Source organism: Pipra filicauda, unplaced genomic scaffold, assembly GCF_003945595.2.
Source record: "Pipra filicauda isolate LSUMZ 115617 unplaced genomic scaffold, ASM394559v2 scaffold155_size1731166_pilon, whole genome shotgun sequence".
Lineage (NCBI taxonomy): Eukaryota > Metazoa > Chordata > Aves > Passeriformes > Pipridae > Pipra > Pipra filicauda.
The window spans coordinates 1,522,165-1,543,649 of record NW_024104051.1 but is presented as its reverse complement, the minus strand read 5'-3'; the positions used below and the strand labels follow the sequence as shown (position 1 = coordinate 1,543,649).

At 35.8% G+C, this 21,485-nt stretch overlaps 1 protein-coding gene across 2 annotated transcripts in view; it reads left to right on the top strand.

The window, feature by feature from the left end:
• ATP9B (ATPase phospholipid transporting 9B (putative)) overlaps window positions 1-21,485 on the top strand; it is a 157,456-nt gene that overhangs the window by 36,499 nt on the left and 99,472 nt on the right. For both annotated transcript variants that reach the window (XM_039379105.1, XM_039379104.1), the window contains exons 6-7: window positions 4,088-4,146; window positions 11,980-12,031. In XM_039379105.1, coding sequence (XP_039235039.1) covers window positions 4,088-4,146; window positions 11,980-12,031 — 111 coding nt within the window. The remainder of the gene's footprint in view (window positions 1-4,087; window positions 4,147-11,979; window positions 12,032-21,485) is intronic.

Here is a 21,485-nt window from a genome sequence, read left to right as displayed (position 1 = left end):
GGAGAATTGAGAAGACTGTTTTGGAGAGCTACAGTGATTTGAATATTTTTTTAAATTATTATTATTATTATTTTAAATTTTTTTTAGAACTTCAGCTCTCCAAGAACAGGTTATCCTTCTGCTTTTTAAAAAGCCAATTCATTAAAAAAAACCCCATTATATCTGAATCTAAAGGTACATTACATCTTTATTGCTTGCCATATTTCAGACTCCTGATGACTTAATTCCTGGTATTCAGACCATTTGGAACAGATATGTTTTTAAAGAATTGTATCAACTTGATCTCACTGATTAGAGGAACAGTAGCAACAACAGAAACAGAACTTAAATTTTAACATAAGAAAGAATTTGAAATGGAGGCCAAAAGAGAGGAAAAGTCAAGGGGGCTGTTCTTCCACATTTTTGCAGCATTGAGGTGATTGGATAAGAAGGAATGAAGGTTGTCCATTTCACCTTCACAAAAGGAGACAGGTCACAGGATCTCTCTAGAGTTTTTACATTGGTAATTAAAGACTAATCTGAATTCTATATAAGATAGAGTTTGAAAGAAGGACCTAAGGACAGCACTTGCTCTGAAAGCTCAGCATCCTCACCCTGGACTTGCTGTAGCTTTAAGCTTCCCCTCACTGCCTGCCTGCTCACTCCTCCCCCAGCTCCCCATTATATTATGTGTACTGTAATTATGCTGACAATTTAGGCTAATAGATACCAGGCAAAACTTTCATGTTTCTTTACTTTACTAGTGTCTTTCAAGAGTTTTGTATTTTAGGGTTAGACACAAGCTGTATTACCAACTCCACTGGCAGTACTTCAGACGGTATTTCAAGTATCATGGGTAAGATGTAATAGCAACTTAAAAATAATTTGAAAATCCTGTTTTCAGAAGTGGCTGTTCTTTCATGAGTGGCACTCGTGTAGTGGAGAGACTTTATTAATAACAAGAAGTATAGTTTATAGCCACATTTTGTTTACTTCATTTCTTAATTTTTTGTGTGAGGTACTTGTTAGCACATATGAGGTATTTATTAGTTTCTCAGATCATTGCAGTTCATTGAAACGGCTTTATCTTGAGAACGTAATGAATTACTACAGACACATTTCAGTGTTCCAGTTCTGCATAATTCTATATGTTGCTGTAGGCGAAAGCCTTGCGCCTCAGTGGACTATAAAGTCTGGATGCGCAGCCACTTCTGACAGCTTTGGACTTTTTATTGGTAATTGCACAGATGGTGAAGTGTGTTTTGCTACAGAGATGTTTTTAGAGAAAAATAGTTTGCAAAAATAATTTATGCAGTGAATAACATTCAGTGTCTTATTTCTCCAAATGCAGCTTCACTAAGATGTAGTATTGCATTATTTTAATGTTCTCTGAAATGGTATCTCATGAGCCTTATTTTTGCTAGTCTAAAAGAAAGTGTTATGTGTTGAGTTTTCAGAATTTTAAGCCACTTTTTTAATTACTACCACATTTTGCCACTTAGTTTTTAATGGAATATGTCCTGCCGTTCAAACTCATTGTAGAATTGTCTTGTATGTCACAGGCCACTTCCTTGTGTGTGAGGATGCACAGGATGCTCTTAACAAAACATGTTAGTGTCCAATAAAGACAGCATTCTGTGCTGTTTTACTAAGCCACCTGGAAAACAGTCTAATAAGGAAACTTTTCAATTCATAATGTGAAATTCCTGGAATTGCTAGACTAAGTACAAACAAAGGTGCAGTGTGGGTTCCTGTTGGTATACTTGACACCCTGAGTCTTTGCTTCATGTCTGCACTACATCATGTTGCAAATGAATGTTCTACCTTCTCTTGTCCTCTGAGGTTTAGTGTCTTTTGATCTTTACTGTAGATGCTGTTAGAACATGACCCTGGAAAACTGGATTATTTTAGTTGATAAAATTGCTAATAGTTGCATTTGATGAGTAGCTCTGAATGGTTTTGCTCCTGCACGACTGTATAGGTGGTATATATCTGAGACGTGGCACAGCTCATACTAGGATTTTTGTTGTTGTTATTATTATAATCAGTGGATTGATAAACTAATGAAAATTATTAGGGGAAGAATGGAAAACAATATAAGAAATGCTATCCTTTTAGTAAAGCCAACAGACATAGAAAGCAAAGTAAACATTACAGTATTTCTTTATATGCTATTCACTGCTAGTAAAAACTTGAGAATTTTTAAGGAGAATTCACAGCCTTGTGCAGTTAAGCAGGGGAAATATGTTGATTTTATATCAGACTATTCTTTTAGTGGTTGAGTTTTAGTATTAAGTTACTTTAAATTTAAAAAAAATAAAAATTTGATACCTATGGAAATTAACTTAGTGTCAGTGTATCTTGAAACTTGTAGATTATTGCTGATGTTCTTGCTACAGCTTTGTATACCTTCTGTAGTCTTCTGCTACCCCCTTTACCCTCACAAATGTTGAATGAAGACATAATTTGTTTTATATTTGAGAGCAGAGGAGGGAAAGTGTTTTTGGCAACTAGTGTAAAAGGTCACTATCAGTAGCAAAGTTTGGCTTTCAGAAGTAACTTTGCATACAGGGCAAACAAAAATTGTTATTTTCGTGACATTGCACATTTTACAAGTGCAAATGTCATGGAAAGTGCATTAAATATTAGCTGTATATCATAGGAATACATTTATTATTGACTGAATTAAACATAAAATACCTTACTTTGGCATGAAATGCAATTTTAAAGAGCAAGTACTGAAAAAAATTCCTCATATTATGAATCTTACTACCTTTTAATCAACATACATATAAGTTTATGGAATTCTTTGAGGTTAACTACCTGATCTGTCTTTATTGAGAGTTGCGATGAAAAGGGCTCATGGATTTGGAGCCGAACTTAGGGTTTTTTTTGATACTTAGTATAACTTTGAGAGATGACGGTGCATTGACAAATCTACTACTTGTGGTATTTTTGATTAAACTTCAAGCTGATTGCTGCTCCTTCTGTGCTTTTGTGGGTTTTCTGTTTTAATTCATTCAGTTTGATTTTCTACCCTTTACCCTTTTCTAACCTTTACCCTTTACCCTTGACCTCTACCACTTTACCATATTTTGACATACTTGCCATTGGATACCTGCTGATGGAAATCATGATAGTTTCTGTTGAGAAAGGATCATACTTGTGGGGATGTGTTTCGGGTCGTCAGGCTATGTAAATATGCATGTGTTTATATACTGAGGGTTTTTTGGGTCTTGGTTGTTTTTAACTCAGAGAAGCAACTTTATTCTGGAACTGTGGCAAGGACTTGGGATTAGAACTCCTGAATTCTAATGAGATCAACAATAACATACTTTGGGCAGTTGCTTAACCTCTCTGTCTCGGTTTTTCAGTCTGTCAAATAAAAATGTTAAAACTTTACAGTCTTACAAATATTAATACCCTACAGAACATATAAAAATTAAATTGGAAAATGTGCTGTGTAGATTTTTGAATGAGGTGTTCACAGCAGTTACTGAATGGGCTGCTTTAGAGAATGAAAAATTCAGCTTTTGAAATTTTAGTTTTTTTAAATTAAATCTTCAGGCATTTCTTTTGACTTCAGAGAAATTTACCTCTTTTCTACTATAATTGCCAATAAGTGTCAGGTGGTGCCAATTACATCAGTAATTTTAGTGGTCAAGAACAGCTACCTGTTGATAACTGGGCTGTGAATAACAGTTCATGCATGTGAGACTGCTCCATGACTGTAAGCTTAACAACTCTTGACTTGTCAGACACAGAAGCACTGTTTAGTAGGTGATGTGAAAGATTCCTGTTTCCAATTTATAACTCTATTACTGATACTATAGGTCAGACTTGAGCATCTCCCATACATTTGTTTTTCCTCTAATACTTCTACAATACCTAATTGCTTACAAAAGTAGAATTTTTTAACCAGTGAGTTATTTATTCAAGCAGATGAAATCTATTTATTAACGTGTTCAGGAAAAATCTGTTTTGTAAAAATTGTAACATTTTCACCAAATAATACCATCTTCAAATAATTAGTACATTCTGGGATTTATATTCTTATTTGTTATTAATGTCTGCCTAAGTTGATTACATTTCTTCTTTTTTTTTTAAGGTAAAGTGCAAGTTAAGAGTTCAGACATACAAGTTGGAGACCTCATCATAGTGGAAAAGGTTGATACTTTTAAAATATATTTTAAAGCCTAAAGATTATTAACATGCTAATTATCTTCTGAAGAAAAGTGTATCAAGGTACTTATCTGTGGAGTACTAACTAGATAGTGTTTTAGTTCAAGTCTTATTTGAGAATCCTCAAGGAAGTCTATTTTAGAATAAATTATAAGCTTAATTAAATGTACCCATTTATATTTTATGAATTGGTATATGCTTAAATCTATCTTGTGAAGGGAATACAATTACAGAATTAAATTCCCTGATTTGCTGTGCTGAATGTTTTGTCTGATTACTGGTACCTTCCTTCTGATGCTCAAATCAGTGTTTTTCTGTCTGAAACCTTCAAGGATAAGCTTTATTTATGTGTATGTGTGTGTATATATATATATGTATATAAAATGTTTGTATTATCTAATCATAGTATATATCTAACTATATATATATAATTAAGTAATAAGAAAGTTTATATATTTTTAAAAGGGAGAAAAAGCTTTTCAGTTTGATTGCAAATGGTGAGTGAGAGCTGTGAATTCTTTTTCACTCTATGTTAACATGACAGTAAAGACTGTTGCTTATTTCAGTTGCCTTTCTGGGCTACTAAGAGGTTATTGTGACCTTAGAATTCAGAGGTAACTATTTTTACTTACATTAATTCTGGAAAGGTGACTTACTTTCTGTGTGCCATCAAGTAATTCCCATCACACTTTCTGTTCGAGAGTTAGTCCATGGAGATGCTGGAAGGAGGCACCTTGAAGCTTGTATCTGCTTTTGCTTGTTTTGGAAAGCTTCTGTTTCCTTTGTTTCTTCTGTAGTCTAAAGAAAGAAGAATACACACAACTCTAATTTGGTTTGCTGCTCTCGGCTTAAAATATATATTTTTCCATGTTAGTTTGCATTATTTCTTGCTCTTTTTAGCTTTCTTTTTGTCTGCTCTATGTACCTTATATCTTTTGGGACCTGTCTGGGCAGCACATACTAGCATCCACAAGTTAGGCACTAATATGTCTGGCCTTCACATCTATTTTGCCTTACCCCTTGCTCTCTTAGAGTGCAGTGGAATCAGCTTGCAGGGGCTTGCTTGCACCTATTCCAGATTTTCTAGGAGACTGAGAATTAGATATTTGTTTTGATTTTTATTAGGGAGGTTTTTTTGGCCTCTTTGATCTATATACCTGAAATTAATTATTATGGAATGTAGAGGTAATCTGCCTTCCCCAAAATTTACTGAGATCCATCTGTCTGTTAGATTATACTACAATTTGAAAAACTCGAGTTACTTTGGAGATCAATCTGTCTTGAATGAGGTGGGTCATTATCTATTTCAGAATTATTTGCAGTAGCTTAGAGCTCATATGTTGTGAGTACCTGAAGTTTCTAATGAAAAAAAAAAGTAATGTTTAAGGATGTAGGGAAATAATGAGTAGTGTTCTTTTTGATGGAAGATTTTCCTCTGGTATCTCCATAAGATGCATGTAATTGTTTGAATGTTGTATTTCAGCTTCAAACTCCCTACTGTCCCAGCAGAGCAGCTTTTTTTTTTTCTTTTGAGCTATCTGGGGGTACTTTCAGACTAATGAGTTTGAATGTTTTCTGGTTCTTTTGAGAAGTGTATTTTGTTGCAGCAAGCAATTTTCAATTTCAGAGTATGACTCTTAAGCCAAAGAACCACTCAGGAGTGAAATGTTCAATTGCTCACTCTAATGGCAGAGGAACAAGTTAACATTGTATTTGACTGGTAGATGCATCAACAGCATTTCCGCAGTGAAATTAATGACTCATTTGAGCTGAAGATCCATATGTTAACTAGTGACTGCATCACAAATACTAACAACTTAAGTGAAAGACTTTTCTAGATTTAAACCTTGAATATCCTCTGATTATTGTCTTTTTTAAAATAGTCCTAATTAATTTCAAAGTATCTCTTAACTGACTGTAATGTGCTTAAAACAGTTTAGTTTCAAGTAATATATCTATTGTTCCAACTGAAAATTTTGTAGTGCACTATTACTAGGGCAGAAAGAAACCTGAATAGATGAAAATATTGCCTGTTTTTTAAAAGCTAAAAGACATTTGTATATGGAAGCTGAAAAACGGTCCCCTGCCTTGAACAGGCAAGCTACTTCTAGATGTTCTCCTTGTTTTGTGTTAAGACAGATTTTTAGTTTCCAGTGGGAGCACAGATATGCGGAGTGATCCTAAATAACACAATTGAAGGGAGGAGTTGATGGGTTCAGATATTGTTATTTAGACACTGTAGCATATTGACAGTTTGGAATATGTTTTGGAGGTGTGAAGAGTATATAAAACAACACTTTTAGTTAATAATAATAACTACACATTTATGTAACAACCTTTAATAGTAACAACACATAGTAGTGTTTAAAAACATGCAGAATCATAATGCTTTATCTTAAAACCTTGAGAGTTTTTCTTGGAGCTGTAAGGGGACACAGTCGGGTTTTTCTTAATCTCTGGTGTAAAATGAAGTTAATCCAGTATTTGCAAGGATTGCAGCTAATGCTAGCATGCAGTATTGCACAGCATGCAGATCCAGGAAGACAATTGGGAAGTGCCTCTTCCATTTATAACTCAGAAGCAAGCAGGAATATTTTAGTCAATGAGAAAAGTAGACGGTTCATTGCATGACATGAGAAGAAAGGACAGTAAATGCAAAATTCTGAGGGTCTGTAGACATTGGCAATTAAGGGCAACTGGAAGACTGACTAGGGAACTAGAAAAGCTTATGTAAATAACAATTTCATGATAATAATGTGCGAAAAATGCAAAAGAAATTTCAAGTGAATATTGTAGCCTGTGCTGCAGGGAAGTATAGGTGTGTTTATGGGTCTTGTTTGCCAATCTGGCTAGTATTCCTGGATGACAGAGTTGCTCATGGGAACCCAGCAGCGGGGGAAGCACTTACCTTATGTTGACCATTGTCTTGCTGTAGTTAGATCTCTAGGATTGAATCTGTAAGTCTGCAAACAGTGAGATAAATGGAAGCCCTCCTTTTCTGGAGCTCTATTTCTGCCTGGATTTGAGCAAAACAACGTATTCAAGTCATTTTCGTGACTTATATATTCAAATTTCAGTATATATCAATAAACATTTCTAGCTTCATCTCCATGGTAATTGAGATTACATAGTTTCTTCATGGGTTTCTGAATGCTTGAAGTTATATGTGTTGTCATTTTAACTTGTTCTACTTTGAAAAATATGACATGAGAGGGCTAACATGATTGACATATTGCTGCTGTTTGTCTGTGACAATGTACAACAGAATTTCATTTTCTCCATAATGAGATGTTAAAGATTTTTGTAGCATACTTGCCATCTGTTTCTGTGTAGTCACTCTTTTATAGAGACTAGGTATGTCTTTGCAGGAGTATCTTTGCTCTTCAGTGTCAACAGTAATAATGACAATGTTTTTTGGTATCTACTACTCCTGCAGTATCTTTCTGCCCGCTTCCAAAATATGAAAAACCCGATGATAAACAAGATGTCGGTTTTAAATACTTTAAAGACAAACCGGTCTCTAGCCTTCACTACATAGTAGGATACATTCAGATACGTTTTTGCAGAAAAGCTTACATTATTTTACAGGAAAGAAAAAGGAGCAGAGAGAACATAAACGGAGGCAAAAATCAATATGCATTTTTTCTGTTAAAATAAGAAAATATTCACATGACTAGTTGGATAGCAGTCTATCATGGAGGCAGTGGGGGAAGGAGTTGCTGATCTCTCTCTGGTGATCAGCGATAGGACAAGAGGAAGTGGAATCACAAGGACATGTAGTGACAGTACAAGGGGTAATGGCTTTAAACTGAAAGAGGGTCTATTTAGCTTAGATAGTAGCCAGAAATTCTTCACTATGAAGGTGGTGAGGCACTGGAACAGGTTGCCCAGAGCAGCTGTGGATGCCCTGTCCCTGGAAGTGTTCAAGGCCATGTTGGATAGGGCTCTGAGAAACCTGGTCTAGTGAAAGCTGTCCCTGTCCATGGCAGAGGATTTGGAACTAGGTGATTTTTAAGGTCCCTTCCAACACAAACCATTCTGATTCTATGAATGAAGCTGTGTCAGGGAAAATTCTGGGAAAAGACTCTTCACTGAGAGACTGGTTGATCACTGGAACAGGCTCCCTGGGAAGTGGTCATAGCCCCAAGCCTGTCCAAGTTCAAGAAGTGCCTGGATTATGCTCTTAGTCAAATGGTTTAGTCTTAGGTAGTCTCCAAACAAGCAGGGAGTTGGACCCTGTGATCCATATGGGTCAGGTCCCTTCCAACTTGAGCTATTCTATGATTCTGCCCAATTTTGTCAGGCATAAAGTACCTGAATCTTGAATAGCGTGTACCAGGTGACTGTTTCATTTACTGAATGGGAAACATGTCCTCTGGAAGCTGGTAATCACTATAGAAACTTGATGCCTCATTCGTATTATTAGAATTTCTGTTTAATGTGGTATTAGATCAGTTGACTGTTACTTTTGCAAAATTTTTGAATGTTGGTCAAGTGTTTTAGCTTGTTTACAAGTAACTGGAAGTTTGTAGGCATGAAGTCAGTAACCTGAAACTTGTGTAATGGATTTATGTCAGAGCTGGCAAGGAAGCTGCAAAAATGTATAGCTAATCTATATGAAGACTGGATATCTGTTTAATTGTTATTGTCATTTAAGGACAGAATTATTTAATTTTCAAGTTGCCTTTTCCTTTTCCTCTTTTTTCATCTAATAGGTGCATAATAATATAGTTTAAGGTTAATGTTTTTACCGCAGTTTTTTCTGTGTATAATTATTATGTGTTATGAGGCAAGATGCAAAAAATTGCTGTACTAGTTGCAGATGAGCAACCTCTTCAAGGTGAATACTGCTGGCATACAGACAAGCACATGAATTTTATTTTTATTGTAAAAGCACAAAGAGTTAAAATGGAACTTGCTTCAAATCAGGAAGTATTCATGCATGGAAATGCATAGTTTTAAGGTATGCAGAGGGTTTTTTGCTACCTACATAAGATTTTTAGGTAAACTAGAATGTGCGTCTATTTTCTAGTGTTTCCCAAATTGCTTGTTTTCCAAGCCTCATTTTTGCTTATGATGGTACCATCTCTGTGGCCCTTTGTGGCCCCTCTCTTCTGAAGTGCCCATAGCGGATACAGTTATAGTTGCTTCCAGTCCCATTTCTCAATTGGTGTCCTTGAGAGTATGTTGCAGGGAGTGGTAAGAAGTACGTGCCTCCCAGAAATTTAGAGTTTACATCATCTTATTTTCAAAGCTAAGCCCATATAACACATAGTTTGCCAGTTGACTCTGGCAGATCCATTCAGATCACACTATTCCAAGTGGCACTGTTGTGGCTGCATGCTGATCTTGGGAAGGTTTCTTTGGAGTGATGGAAAACTTTGCCTATAGTATCCAGGATGTTTTCGATCAGAAATAATATTGCTATGTGACTGAGGCAAATGTTAGAGTTCAGCATTACATACAGGGAAGAAGCATCAGCTTCAGTGCTGTTGTCTGGTATAAATACATATATTTATTCTCCATTGTGAGTGAGACTGAATTTTTTCGTGCTCTGAACTGATTTTTATGGATAGTCAGGCACAATATTTTGGAGGTCCCACACAGAGTGTCATACCAAGCAGTGTTTATTTATCTTGACAGATGTATTTTGAGCTGTTTTATTGGAGGGAACTGGGAGTGTATGTATTTCAAATATTTTTCTTTGGCTTGGAGTGATGAAAGCAAAATGCAGCTTTCAATTAAAGTAAAAGGTGGAGGGTTAAAAATAAAAAAATACATATCTGGTTTCGAATGAAAGCAGTTTAAGAATGGGTTTCTTTCTGTTTATAGCAGTGTTGTGTCCTTAGTTGTTGAGATGGAGGACTGGTTGACTCGAATAAGCAAAAAATACCCCTCTGTCTTTGTGCTGATTCTTCGACAAGCTTTTTTGAATGTTTGCTAATGCTGTGGTTTGGGCTTTTCCTGGGATAAGAGCTCTCAGGGCTGCTCCATGCTGAATCCACTTGCATTTCATGTAAATATAATTTTGAACCCATTATGTTTTTCTTTGATAGTTGTGTCTTTGTAATAATTCATGCCTTCCACTCTGATTCAGTGAATCAAGGTATTGTGATTAGGATTATCCTTATAAAATTTACAGACAGGACTGTGTGCTGCATTCAGTATGTGAGATACTCCAGTGCTTAATGCCTTCAGCTCTTCAGGTTAGCTTGACCTCATCTGCATTGCTGTTTCTTCTGTACAAAATAATTAACCAGTTTTCTGTAGCTGGTAGTTAATGCTCAAAATACAGCCACAATTGAATTATTATTGCTGTATCAATTTTGCAGTTTGATTATAGTTGAAGTGTGACATAGGGAATTATTGAATAGTTTTGAAATGCTCAGATACCAATTTGAGCCCCTTAATTTTTTATGTTTAGTAAATTTGGTCAGTTTTTTAAGACTGAATTCTGAGGTTCATGTATACCGTGGTCGGCTCACTATATATATTTTCTTTTCCACTCAATTAGACAGTAGAGCTCTTAAAAATTAAAAGATGATGACCCCAAGATATGCAGTGGCTTTCAAGGCAATGTCAACCAAGTATAAAGGGGAAACCTGAAATTTATTCTCAAATGGGGGTACTGTCTATATGAAAAATATTTATGCGCTATATCCTCTTAACAAGTAATCAGAAACAAGTATTAGGAAATATTTTTGTGCATGAAACTTGTAATGTCATTGCTAATAATCAACTGAGATTTTTTAAATTGGTTGAAGATAGTCTGTAAATGAAATCCAAATCATTCTCTGTGTGTAACTTCAATATCAAATTGTACAGCATGTAGCATACTGGACGTAAGTTGTGATGAAAGAAATTGCAGTTCAGTACAGCATCTTCTCTAATTGCTCTGTCCACTCTTCACTCTGGTCCCTGTCGACTTCGTATGTTGCTTTTTATCTTTCCAGTCCTGTATCTCTTTCAGGTTTTGACATGTTGGTTATTTTTACTTCTTCCAGTTTTTCATTCCTAAACCCTGTGTTGGCAATGTGAATCTAGTGCTGGTAAATGTCTTGAGAACCAGTGGAGGGAGAGCTAAGGATTTGGGTAGCCATGTAGCAGATAGCATGTGTGTGGGGGAGGGTGGTATTGTTCATGTTGTTGAACCTGTGAAGGCTTAGATTGGCCTTTCCGTGGTCAACATATAATTGAAAACGTGATTTGATACAAATGGCAGAACAGGTGTGCAGAGGCACTAACTATGCATGTGACTCTATGCCTTAGATAGTGAGGAAGAAATTCTGGTCATTTTAGATACATGAAATAGGAAAATGCTGTTCCCTGGTTTGCTGTTTCCCTCCTGTACATTTGTGTGTGTAGGGAGAGAGGAGAATGCTTGATATACGTTATGTTTGCCGCTTGAGTGCCAAGACAGATATTTTAAATTTCACCTTCTTTTTTTCTATTATATATGCTAAGTACATGTCAGAGTTTTACTCAGTGAAATTATTTTAAAAGATATTTCAGTTGGATGTTTATATTCTTGAAGTAGTGTTTTCAGTTAAGAAAATGTTAATATGTTCTTCAGGTATTTATGATTCACTTATAAAGAGCATCTGAAAGGATTAACTGTTGTTTGCTTATTGTATAATTTTTCGAAAATATTGATTTCTGAATTGCAAATGCTGAATGTAAAGTACTGTGAGAAATCCTATTTTAATTGAGTTTCAATCCAAGTGTGACCTTTTGGTGATAGATCTTACTGGACATTTGATTGGAATTTATTTGTTTTTCCTACTTAGAAAAAATATACTTTTTTTTTTCTCCTCTCAGAATCAACGAATCCCATCTGACATGGTGTTTCTTAGAACATCGGAAAAAACGGGTATGTTTTGACAATTCACACTGCTTACACGATAATTTGGTGATTTGTGGTAAAATTTTAGATTGTGCATTGTGGCCAATTTGAATTGGTTGAATAGATTGATGGAGCTCTACCTTCATTCAATTAATGGGAAAGAGTCCATACGTGAGAAATACAGTATGCTTGAACTGTAAACCAGGAGTAATCTTATTGTGAACCTGAGACTTCTATAGATATGTTTCTCTAAATAGGTGATTTTTATGAATTGTTTTAACAAAAGGTTTAAATGTTAAAAATATTTAGCAAATACTTGATTATTATGATTTGACAGCATTTTAAATTATCTACAACTAATCATTGTCTCACAACATACATTTAAATGTTATCTGATTGTATTACAGCTATTAAATGGAAAAGAACTGAAATATGAACCTGCCAGTATGTGATTAAAATCGTTATTTTTGGAAAAAATGTTTTACCATTATCTCAACCCCTGAAATAACTGATTTTTTTCATTTTGTTTTACTTAAAAATAATAATGCCTTTTTGGTCAGCCAAAAAAATTCCCCAGGAATTTTCTTGAGTGAGAGAAAGAAAAGTACTTCTTGTTAGGTCTATTTCCCTTCACATAGTGGTGGGGGAGTACTCCTAATCTTTGAGAAACAAATATCTCTTTTATAGGAACCCTATAAATTATAACTGTTTTGTAAAGTTTAGAAATTACTATTGGATGCTCCCCCCATATAACTCAATGAGTTTTCCTCATTTATATTACCAGTTCTCTTCAGATCCTTAAGAACTGTCTGTTTTTTGTCAGACAGCACTAAATTTCAGAAAGCTAATAGCTGTGATATTGGTAAGCCCTGTGTTAGTGGCACTTGGTGTGTCACTGTGGCACTAGAGGTCTATCATATATTTCAGGTAAAAGGCTAAATTTGCAGAGATCATTTGACTAGAACTATATATTTGCTGAAAGAAGGAGTTACTGTGTAGTTACTGGGTCTTGCTAATGACTTTCAAATGCTGATTAGAGGCAGTTGGTCATCTATAACTGGCCTGGACTGATGAAGTTTCCTAGTAGTCTTTATATGACCTCCATCTTCATTAACTACCTTCTGGTTCAGGATACAAGGGCTTTTCCTTTTATTCCCTCTCACAGTACCACATTTTATTAAAAAGCATAATGCTTTTGACTGTTCAAATCTTTTGTATCCAACATGATAATAAAAGGATTGATATTGTCCTTACTGCCCCAAAATGTGTTTTGGCTCAAGTCACAGCTCCTAGAAAAGTGGAAAGTAGGACTTCTGCACCGGTACAAGAGTTACTTTAAATTAGGCCACTTGCATGCAAAATGGGAGTGGTAGAAGGTGAATATGTTTGATGTGTTGATCCAAAATTTTCCTAGCCTTTACTAGCCTGTGTTGGATTATATGTTATATATCAAGGTGTTTGGAAACAATCATCATGTACTCCAGCACGAGCATGTAGCAGTTGTAATTTAAGTCATGTACACACAGTAGAAATGTATAGGAAACTCAATATGTAACACTGTGCAGTGTTTGCTGTTGGAGGAGCACCAAGAACAGTTTGGTGAGAGCTAGTTCACTCTCCTTAGGATCCTTGCAGCAGTTTGTATGAGGTGTGTTGTCAGTGCAGGAATAAACAAACAAGAACATTATGAGACAGTTGCCTAACTTGCAACAAAGCAAGTCCTAAAATCGTATGGATTCTGCTTGTGAGGTTATAAGACACTGTGTAGTCTCCCTTCCCTCTAGTACTGTTAGTTGAAGGGTGGGGCACAGGTATGGTTGTCGATGAACTACAGGCCAGAAATGCACCTGTACAGGATACCTCTGTGTCTTGACTGGAATATATATGAATAGTAAATCTGGAGGGGCCACAGTTAATAGAACTTAGACTATTTCTTTGTCAAGATATAGATGGAGGAAGGGAACAGGGTGAATCCCTGTGTCAGAAATGTGTGAAGAAAATATTTTTGAAAGTAAGATCTATTGAGTCTGGTTCTGTGTTTAAGTGTACTTCAGTCAGCTTTCTTTGAATGTTGGATTTTTTTCCTCTAAGACACTCCATTAATTTGCTATCTAGAAAGTAAAGCTACTTGATTTAAAAGTTTATCATGTTGTAACAATAGACTTTCCATAACTGATATTACAAAATGCTTGTGAGCAATTTGCAAGAGTTCTGTACCTACTATGTAAATGTTCATGATAATGTAAAGTAAATAAAGAGCAAATTTAGTGAAATCTTCCTAGAATTCCAATATAAGTTATTTATATAAACTTCTGCTACACCTGGAACATGAAATTTAACGTTAAAAATACACTTTCTATAAATAAGCAACAGGTTAACTAGGTTTATTTGTGTTACACTTGTTTAAAAATAAAACAAGAAAACAAAACACACAAAAATAATCCCCTGAATTTCAAGCATATGGCAGTAATTGTTTTTTTACTAAAGAGTGAACACTTATATCTGTAATTGTTGCTTCCTGATGTTGCAGTTTTGACTGATTTATGGTTTAATTTATAGTTGACACTTTTAAGTACTTTGTGAAACAGTTTCTGATGGTTTTATGTTCTGTATGTAATTTTATCTTCTGTGCAATAAAGCAGTTTAACTATAACTTCTTACTATAAATCTATGAAGAGTAGAGTTTGAACTAATCTTAAAATCCAGTCCACCCTGTAAGCTTCTTTTGAGGCAAAGTACTATTTTCCAACTTCAGTATTTACATTGCATATTAGTGTAGTCTGCAGCACTACAACATCCTATATCTTCAGTCAGAAAAAGAAGCCATTTGCGTTATAAATAAGTAGGTTAAACAGTTCAGCCTAAAACCCACCCCCCTAGTGCACTTTTAGGATTGTTGAGTTTTCTAGGGTACTTTTAATTCTACATAGCAGAAGCTGCATTTTGGGGTATCAGTCTTATTTTGATAAAACTAATTTCTTATTAGATCTATTTTTTTCCTTTCTTTATCAGATGCATTGTCTTTTAGCTGGAATGATATCTTCAAAGAATCTGATGTAATGACTTGATGATAATTGTGTGCCTGTGTCCAATTTCTAAGTTTCTTATGTTTTTTTAATCAGACATTTACAAAAGTTATAGTCTAGAGACTGATATAGGTGGGACTTTGTTTTGTATTCATGTGGTAGTCCGTAACATTGGTATTCCTCTCTTTCATGAGTGGAGGCAGCTAGATGGCTGTTCATATTTAGAGTTAGGATTACTTCCCAGGGGAATGGAGCAGGTGGAAATCACTCCTCAGATGAGAATTCTTTGCTGCTGTCAGGCTCCCCATATAACAGAGGTTTCCAAAAGATGTTCATTGATTGAAAATAAATAAAATTTTTAAAAAAAGGAAATTAAAAAAAAAAGCAACAAGTTTATGGAATTATATATTGAGGTTTTATACATTTAAAATGGTAGGAGGGGATTAGTTATGGCTGAATCTTGGTTTTGCTCATTATAAATGATAGAGGTGACAAGCAATTTGAAAGATTTGTCCCATTTATCATCCTTCCACCAAATGAAAGGAAATGTTCATGCTGAGCCAACTGCAAAAGACAGTTTAAAGGTTATTTTCATTTTTTGTATAAGCAGGCATCATGCCAAAACCATCTGACTACCTTAGTGTAAAGTTGTTATGCAAATGTAGGCAAGATCTCTGTTACACCAATACAAAGCTCCCTTGCTGAAATTAGGCTAGATTCTAAGTGGCCCTTAACAGTGTCCATTTCAGGTCCATTTTTAAATTGCTTGTCATACTCTCTGCATTTTATTTGTCTGTATGCTACCTCAGTCGTAAATCAAAAGCTAGACAGAGCATTCCAGAGATCATCATATAACTTTGTAATTGTCTATAGGAACTGCCAGCTGGAGCATGTGTTAATAACTTCAGCATTATGGGAATATTATCAAGGACACTCTGTGTGTAAAACACAAGAAAAATTCAAATATGAGCTCTTTCCTTCTTTAAGGTAAAATCCTTGTACTCCACATTGGCTGTGCCGTGGTTTGATGCCGCGGTTGTGCCTTGATTCAGTAACTGGCTTCTGATCCAGGTCAGGTAGTTCCTATGCTAACATGTGTCATGTTCTGACGTGAATGGGATCTGGTCTTTCATGCAAATCTGGTGCATGTGTTCATAAGACTTTGGAATATTTGTGCCCTGGTAACTTTCAAATGTGAAATTCTGAGAGGAACACAAATTTTGTAGGGTGGCTACAGAGAGTCAGTAAAGAATGAAGGAAGTTTTTTTTTCTCTCCAAGTTTTTCTTTTACACACACAATAACCTCAGATCCTTATTATTCATGGAGAAAAGCTGCATATGCAGTGGCTGGTTCTGAGCTAAGCAAATGTTGGATTTTAGCTATTAGTTTTTGCTAGGTCCTAGAACAGATTACTGTTGGAGCTGACGGCTTGGCTTTCCTCTTATTCGTGTGGCTCTTTGATCATTTCTTTTTTCACAAAAATTCAAGGCACTTTATAACCTTGAGATCGCTGATCTGCCATACTTGGTTGAAATTGGCCACAAGTCGAAAGTTACTGGGAGAAAGATGTGATGGCATTGTACGTGGAATTAGGGCTAAACAGACTGTTTGCTCAAGTCTGCAGCTGGAAGAGCCAATGAGCTTTAGGGCTTGGGATGTGCTGCATAGACACTAGGACTGCAAAGAATTGTTTCTGTTCTGTACTGCTGCTAACTACTGAGGCCTATAAAGACTAACCACAGAGCTGTTATGATACTGGCTTTTGTTAGTAGCTTTATAGGGGATAAGAATTGATTAATCTTAGTTAAACCCTTATTGTTCGTAAGGTCCCTTACCAAACTGGACAAAAGTCTGTTTTTTTTTATTTTTTATTGTTAGAGGTGATACTCAGGAGAGAGCAACTGCCACTTACTGATCAGTTCCACTGCTGTCAAGCATGCTGTCATGCAAAAATCTTTATCATAAACCAAGTTTATTATTGTATGTCTTTAAATCCAGTATATAGTAATTTTCTGGCGTGAACATTCCAAAATACTGTTTATCTACCACTACAGCTGTGCAATGCAAGCAATAGGGAAATGGAAAATCATTTTGAAATTCTCACAATCCTTTGTGAAGAACCTTTAATTCTTTGTAAGGTAACGCCAGTTGCACAGTTGCTACATCTGTTGTTTTTCAGGCCAGAGTTACATTGTTTTGGTCTTACTTCTGTGAGCACTTGAGATGATACTGCAGAGTGGTTGAGGCTGGAAGGGATCTCCGGGTATCATCTGGTCCAACACTCTGCTCAAGCAAGGCCACCTAGAATTGGTTGCCCAGACACCATGCCCAGACAGCTTTTGAGCATTACCAAGGAGAGAAATTTCACAGGCTCTCTGGGCAAGCTGTGCCAGTGCTTAGTAATCCTCGCAGTTAAAAAATAATAATTCTTGTCACCTTACGTTCAGAGGTGTTTCTGTCATTGTTTCTGTCGCTGAAAAGAGCCTGGCTCAGTCTTTGCACCCTCCCTCCAGGTATTCATAGACATTATTAGGGTCATCCCGAAGCCTTGTTTTTTTGACGCTGAGCAGTCCCAGCTCTCTCAGGCTTTCCTCATATGGGAGATGCTCCAGTCCATGCTGAGCAGAGAGGAAGGAGCACCTCCCTCGACCTCTGGCAATACTTTACCTAATGTAGCCTAGGATATCATTACCCTCTGCTGCTGCAAGGGCATTCTCCTGGCTCACGGTCAGCCTGGTGCCCCCAGGATCCCCAGGTCCTTTTCTACCAAGCTCCTTTCTAGTTGGATGGCCCCCAGCATGTACTGGTTGTTCCTCACCAGGTTCAAGATTTTTCACCATTTCTTGTTGAACTTTAAGGCTCTTGTCAGCCCATTTCTCCAGCTTGTCGACATCCCTCTGGACATCCCCCATTGCATAGATCAGTGTCTTGAATTCCACTTACTAAACTATTTAAAAATTATATATTTACTCAAGTATAAAATACTAGTTGCAAACATATTTATACTTTCCGGAATTGTAGCAAGAAGAGTAATTTCACTTGTATTAAAATTTGTAGTTAAGAGTTTTCAGGATTCTTTACTTGTAATTACGTTAACAACAATGGTATGAGTAAAGTGTGGGAATAAAACAGGAAAATAATTTTTATTTTGAGGCTTTTTAGCCATTCATTTCTGTAGCAATATAACTGTCTCAGATGTGATTTTTATTTTAAATGCTAACCATTTTACTGGCATAAACTCTGCAATGCAAGTACAGACTTAAGTAATCATTCATATAGCTTGATTTGCTGTTGGAAGGAGCTGTGAATTAATCAGTAAAAGCTTCCTCCAGAGTCTACCATCTCAAACAAAGTCTGCTTATCAAAGAAGGGAGTTATTTTGAAAACTTTGAGTTCTTCAGCATTGCTCTACAAAAAGAGAGCGTGGTGCCAGCAAGTATGGTTTACTTGTTAAAAAGATCCAGTTTTGTAATCTTAAAAAGCAAGTATTAGCAGAACATTTATGTCGAAGAATTAAACTTCAAACTCACTGCAAGGAAAAATATAATAAAGATGATGCAAGTACTATCTATTTATTCTGAACAGTTAGGAGTAAGTGTTCTACAAATAATTTAATTGTCTGAAACCCAGCCTGTTCTGGAATTTCAGATATTTAAAAATCAAACTGGTATTTCTTCCTCTGATTTGAAATTCAGTTGTGCAACTGATGTCTCTTTTTATCTCTTCATAAAACCAGCCACTGCAGAATAATAAGGCTGAAGGAGTTGCATTAGTCACACATTCTGGAATTTTCTATTATGTTTAGAAAACAAGCCTTCTAAAACCTACCTGTCTGGAAACTGAAATGCTTTGAAAATCTATTGCTATAGAGAATGATAAATGACTAGAGTTAAGTTTTGCACATACGGCCAGATAAAAGTTTATCTTCAGGGCATGAGTAGCTGCCAACAATCTGTCCAAACTACTTTAATCTGTTTCTATACTTCAGTTCCTATTCTGTTTTTAGCATTTGATTTAACTTGGGCTTGAAATGTTTTGGTATCTCCTTTAAGCCACTGAGTAATAGTAATTCGATGTGATCAGCTACTTGTTTAAGATATAGTCAGATAGTATGAATGTTATGTGGTGGAAGGAGGTGGTCTCAGCAGGCATTAAGCCTCCAAAAATATTACTCTGTATTAGAGATGAAAATGTTATTAGAAGACATGTATTTCATTCCCTGACTATTTTATTTTCTGTGCATACTTGGGCAACTGGCACAATCCATGTGTTTCATTAGATTTGTAGCAAAATAAGCAGTGACAAAGTAATATTTTATTCTTTATTTAACTTTTGTATTTAAAAAAAAGACTAGTAAGAGTTGAAAAAATTTATCTGTAAGGAGACCGTGTACTGTGTTAGGCATAAACTCACCTGTTCCCACTTACCAGTGATAATGCATTTCCCCAGAAATCTAAGGGCATTTGGTGGCTTGGCTGGAGTAGCAATTCAAATATCCTGAAATCCCAAATAATTCCCCCAGTTTGGGGTAACAACTTAAAGAAGGTGAGAATCATCAAAGCACATCTCAGAGGCAGGGCAAATCAGGCAGACAAACTATATGTATATTAAGTGGTAGAGTGTGGGTATTTTGTCAAAGGCTTTGAATATAAAAAACGAAGAAATTACTCTTGCAGGGTAGGGTTCAGGAATTCCTTGTGTAGAAGCAGTTCATAATATGGTGCCTACAAGAAGTATCTGTTCATAAGATTGATACCATGCATTATGGTTTTTTTTAAGCTGCTCTCACCTCTTCCTTGTTTTAGATTATTGAATTTGGGGTGGTTTTTTTCTTCTCTTACTTCAAGGCTCTTCTGGGCAAGCTGCTAATATTACCTTGATTCTTTGAAATGATTGGAAAATGTCTCTTGGTGAGCCTCATCTTTATTGTGAAAAAGGAATTTCTGCAAAACCTACAAATTTCTGATTAGTAGGTCTAATGAGGAGCAATCTTGCAATAGAGTTGTCTTTCTAAAAATTTAGAAATGATCCTCAAATCAATCTTAATGTATTCATAAGGAAAGGATGGCCTGCACATATTGATCTGATTCTGACTTTCATATGGGGCTTGAGGTATATGGCTGGCTGGAGTTGGAATGTAAGCTTATTTAGTCTTGAACTACCCTAGTCTGGCAGCTCTCTGTCTAGCGGTAGAAAACCTAACTTGGAGAACCTGCCTTGTAAGGAATACCCAGCTGAGGAGAGCACTGGGTTTTTCCATGCAAATGTTACGCCCTGTGTTGCTGTGCTGTCGGTGCTCTTGGTACATGTGAAGGCTAAATACAATTTAGCTCAAATATTTAACTTCTTCAGTTACAGTTCTGATTTCAGGTGTCCATGTAGCTTTGCACAGCCTTCCTCTGTCTTTCAAGTAAAAAGAAATTGGAAGAAGTAGAAATCCTCTGCTTTTTGCATAATGAGGTCCAGTGTTCAATCTTCGCAGCTGGGTCTCTTGCTTCTTCCCAGTTATCAAACATTAAAGTAGAATGTGCTTTTCCCTGCTAAATTTTAATGAAAAATATGTCCCCTTGTTTTTCACTTGCCTATTGTAACCTGATGATTTTGTCAACTCCTTTGACTTGCACTTTTCTGTGTTTAAGCTTTATGCCTGCTCCTTGTAATTTAGTTAATGAAATGTCCTTCTAGTTGATTACTATTGCTGCTGCTAAAATCTTCAAGGCAAAATATGGTCTCAGTGAATTCTGTTTTTGGCCATATGCTTTTCTCAACCTCTTGTTTGTGAGTTCTCCTTTCTTCAAGAGAGAAAATGCTTTTTAAGTCTGCTATAAGCACTTTTTGAGATGTATATGTATTTTTTGTATTACTGATCTTTAGAAATATTTAAGTACTTTAGGGAGGTTGATGGAGACAGTGAGCTCTGCTGTACTGTCAGTGCTCTCAAATCAAGGAGCTGTTGAGTCAGTATTCTTATTTTGATCTGAAAAGCAAGAAGTTTTTCAGTGTTCTAAGCATTCTGTATGGCAGAGTTTTTGATTCAGTCGTTACTCTGAAGACATAAATAACACATACTATCTTTCATCTGTAACACTGGGTTTCTGCAAAAAGAGATAGCTAGTGTACATCAGAAGAATAATGAAGTAAAGTGGTGCATCAAATCCTATTAAATGGAAAAGATTAGTGCTTTTGAGCATCCTTCTGTATATATCAAAATAATATAAGTCAGTAAGTGAAAATTTGAGAATGTGAATATGAATGTGAATAAATTTTTTCTTTTAACTTGGAACATTGTTTACAATATATAAGAGAATTCCATAATGTTTTAACAGAGATAAAAATTCCTAAAGCGTACTGAATCAATACAGCAATTCAAAAAAGATGCAATGTGATCAAGCTTGGATTAAAAAACATCTGAGTTCTTGTCAATAAGGAACTGTGATGAGTTTAGGGGTATCAT